At 35.8% G+C, this 1,756-nt stretch overlaps 1 protein-coding gene across 1 annotated transcript; it reads right to left on the bottom strand.

Moving 5' to 3' along the window:
* Positions 1 to 520: 520 nt before the first annotated feature.
* On the bottom strand, positions 521 to 1,199 carry LOC111017385 (basic form of pathogenesis-related protein 1). Its single transcript, XM_022293134.2, has one exon. The coding sequence runs from the start codon at positions 1,138 to 1,140 to the stop codon at positions 661 to 663; it is 480 nt and encodes a 159-aa protein (XP_022148826.2). The 5' UTR covers positions 1,141 to 1,199; the 3' UTR covers positions 521 to 660.
* Between the last annotated feature and the right edge of the window lie 557 nt (positions 1,200 to 1,756).

Genomic DNA, 1,756 nt, shown 5'->3' with positions numbered 1-1,756 from the left:
CGATGTTACTTTTCCTTGAGTGCCACAGTGCTCGAAACAGAAGTTTTCGATCCCCCTCAATTTTCATTGTCATTATTGTAGAGATATATGCAATTAAGGGATCCCGACAGCTCACACACTATCAGCATCCATCTTTGAATTCCCACACAGCGTAATAAAAAAAAAAGAAAAAAAACCACAAGAAATAGAAAAGATACTCTGAAAAACTAGTCGAAAACTGAGAGGAAACACTCATCGTGTCGAGAGGATAAGGAGAGGAGGGGATCATGCCACTAGCCACCTCCTCCCCACTTATTCACTTTGGCCAGCAAACGGGAGATTGCATATAGTATTAGTTTATTTTTAATGTACATAGTTAGAAAATAAATTATATTCTAACAATAATCTTAATTACAATATAAGACTCTTTCAATAATTACTATTAAATTCAAAAGGTTAGAAATAATTGAAACAAATTAAAACAACTACACAATTGTCCCCATCAAAATCATGTACTGCAATAGAAAAGATAGTAGAGAGATGAACCAATCAATCAAGCTTTTATTGTTATTACCGGCACCATTTCCATGGCGCATGAATCATACAATTCTCGTACAAGAAACCAAAAAAGAAAAAAAGAAAAAAGAGTACATTTAGATGAAATAAAAAACCTTAGATAACCTAATAAGGTTTCTCACCAACAACATTACCAGTAGGGCTATAGTTGCAGGAGATCAAAGTCCAATTATTTTTGCACTTGACAGTGGCGCAACCCAACAGAAAACTATCCTTCCACACGAGCTGCGTATAATGGCGACACTCACCGCCGACACACTTGTTGGCGTTGTAATCGTAGTGCTTCTTCTCATCCGCCCACGCTTGCACCGCCATCTCAGCCGTAAGGTCGCCGTTTACAGTGGCTAAGTTCTCGCCGTAGTGTGTATCAGAGTGCACCATTTCACAAGTATCAATCTTTGACTCCGCATATCTCTTTGCATAAGCTGCCACTTCGTCGTCCCAGAACATTTCACTCGCGCCCACCTCGTCTCTGAACTTTTTGTGCGCCTTCAGAAAGTCGTCGGGCGTGTTCTGGGCTCTGGCGATGGAGCTTAGGGTCAGCCCGATCAGGAAGATGGTGAACAAGGAAGCCATTTTCGACATTATTTTCTTGTGGGTGTAGCCAAAAATGTGAAAGAAGAAGAAGAATGTGATGGAGATCATTCGGGTTTAGTGTATATTTATAGGGAGAATTAATGAGAATGAATGGTTTTGGTTTAATTCATGGCTGTTATTCTTAGCTAGTGTTAAAAAAAGAAACTAAACTTGTGGAGCCGCCATATTCGCTGTGAATCCTAATAATGGCCAACCCTTGTTTACTTTTATCTCTTTTGACTCTCTTTTTTTGGCATCTATCTTTTCTATCAAAAAGAGGGTTTTTGTGTAAGTTTAAGAAATAGAATTTATGTTATACATATAAATTAGTCATCTTTTCAAGACTTTTCAGTTTCATTCTTAACTTATGAATAAAAAAAATTAGGTTAAAATACTATTTTGTGGTTCCTATACTTTCAGTCTCGGTTCTAGTCTTTTTACTTTGAAAATGTTCGTTTTGGAATTACTGTATTTTAAATTTTAGTTTATTTTAATCCATGTATTTTGCCTCATACTTTTAGAAAGTGATCATTTTAGTCTCTATTTGCAAAATATTCACACAAATTTTATCAATAATAGAAATTTTTAGTATAAAGTAAGGTTTACATTTTAAAAAAATATATTG

The sequence above is a fragment of the Momordica charantia genome (genome assembly GCF_013281855.1).
Source record: "Momordica charantia cultivar OHB3-1 chromosome 4 unlocalized genomic scaffold, Mcharantia_2.0 BLBB01000004.1, whole genome shotgun sequence".
NCBI classification, from domain to species: Eukaryota; Viridiplantae; Streptophyta; class Magnoliopsida; order Cucurbitales; family Cucurbitaceae; genus Momordica; species Momordica charantia.
This window is presented reverse-complemented; position numbering and strand designations above follow the sequence as displayed.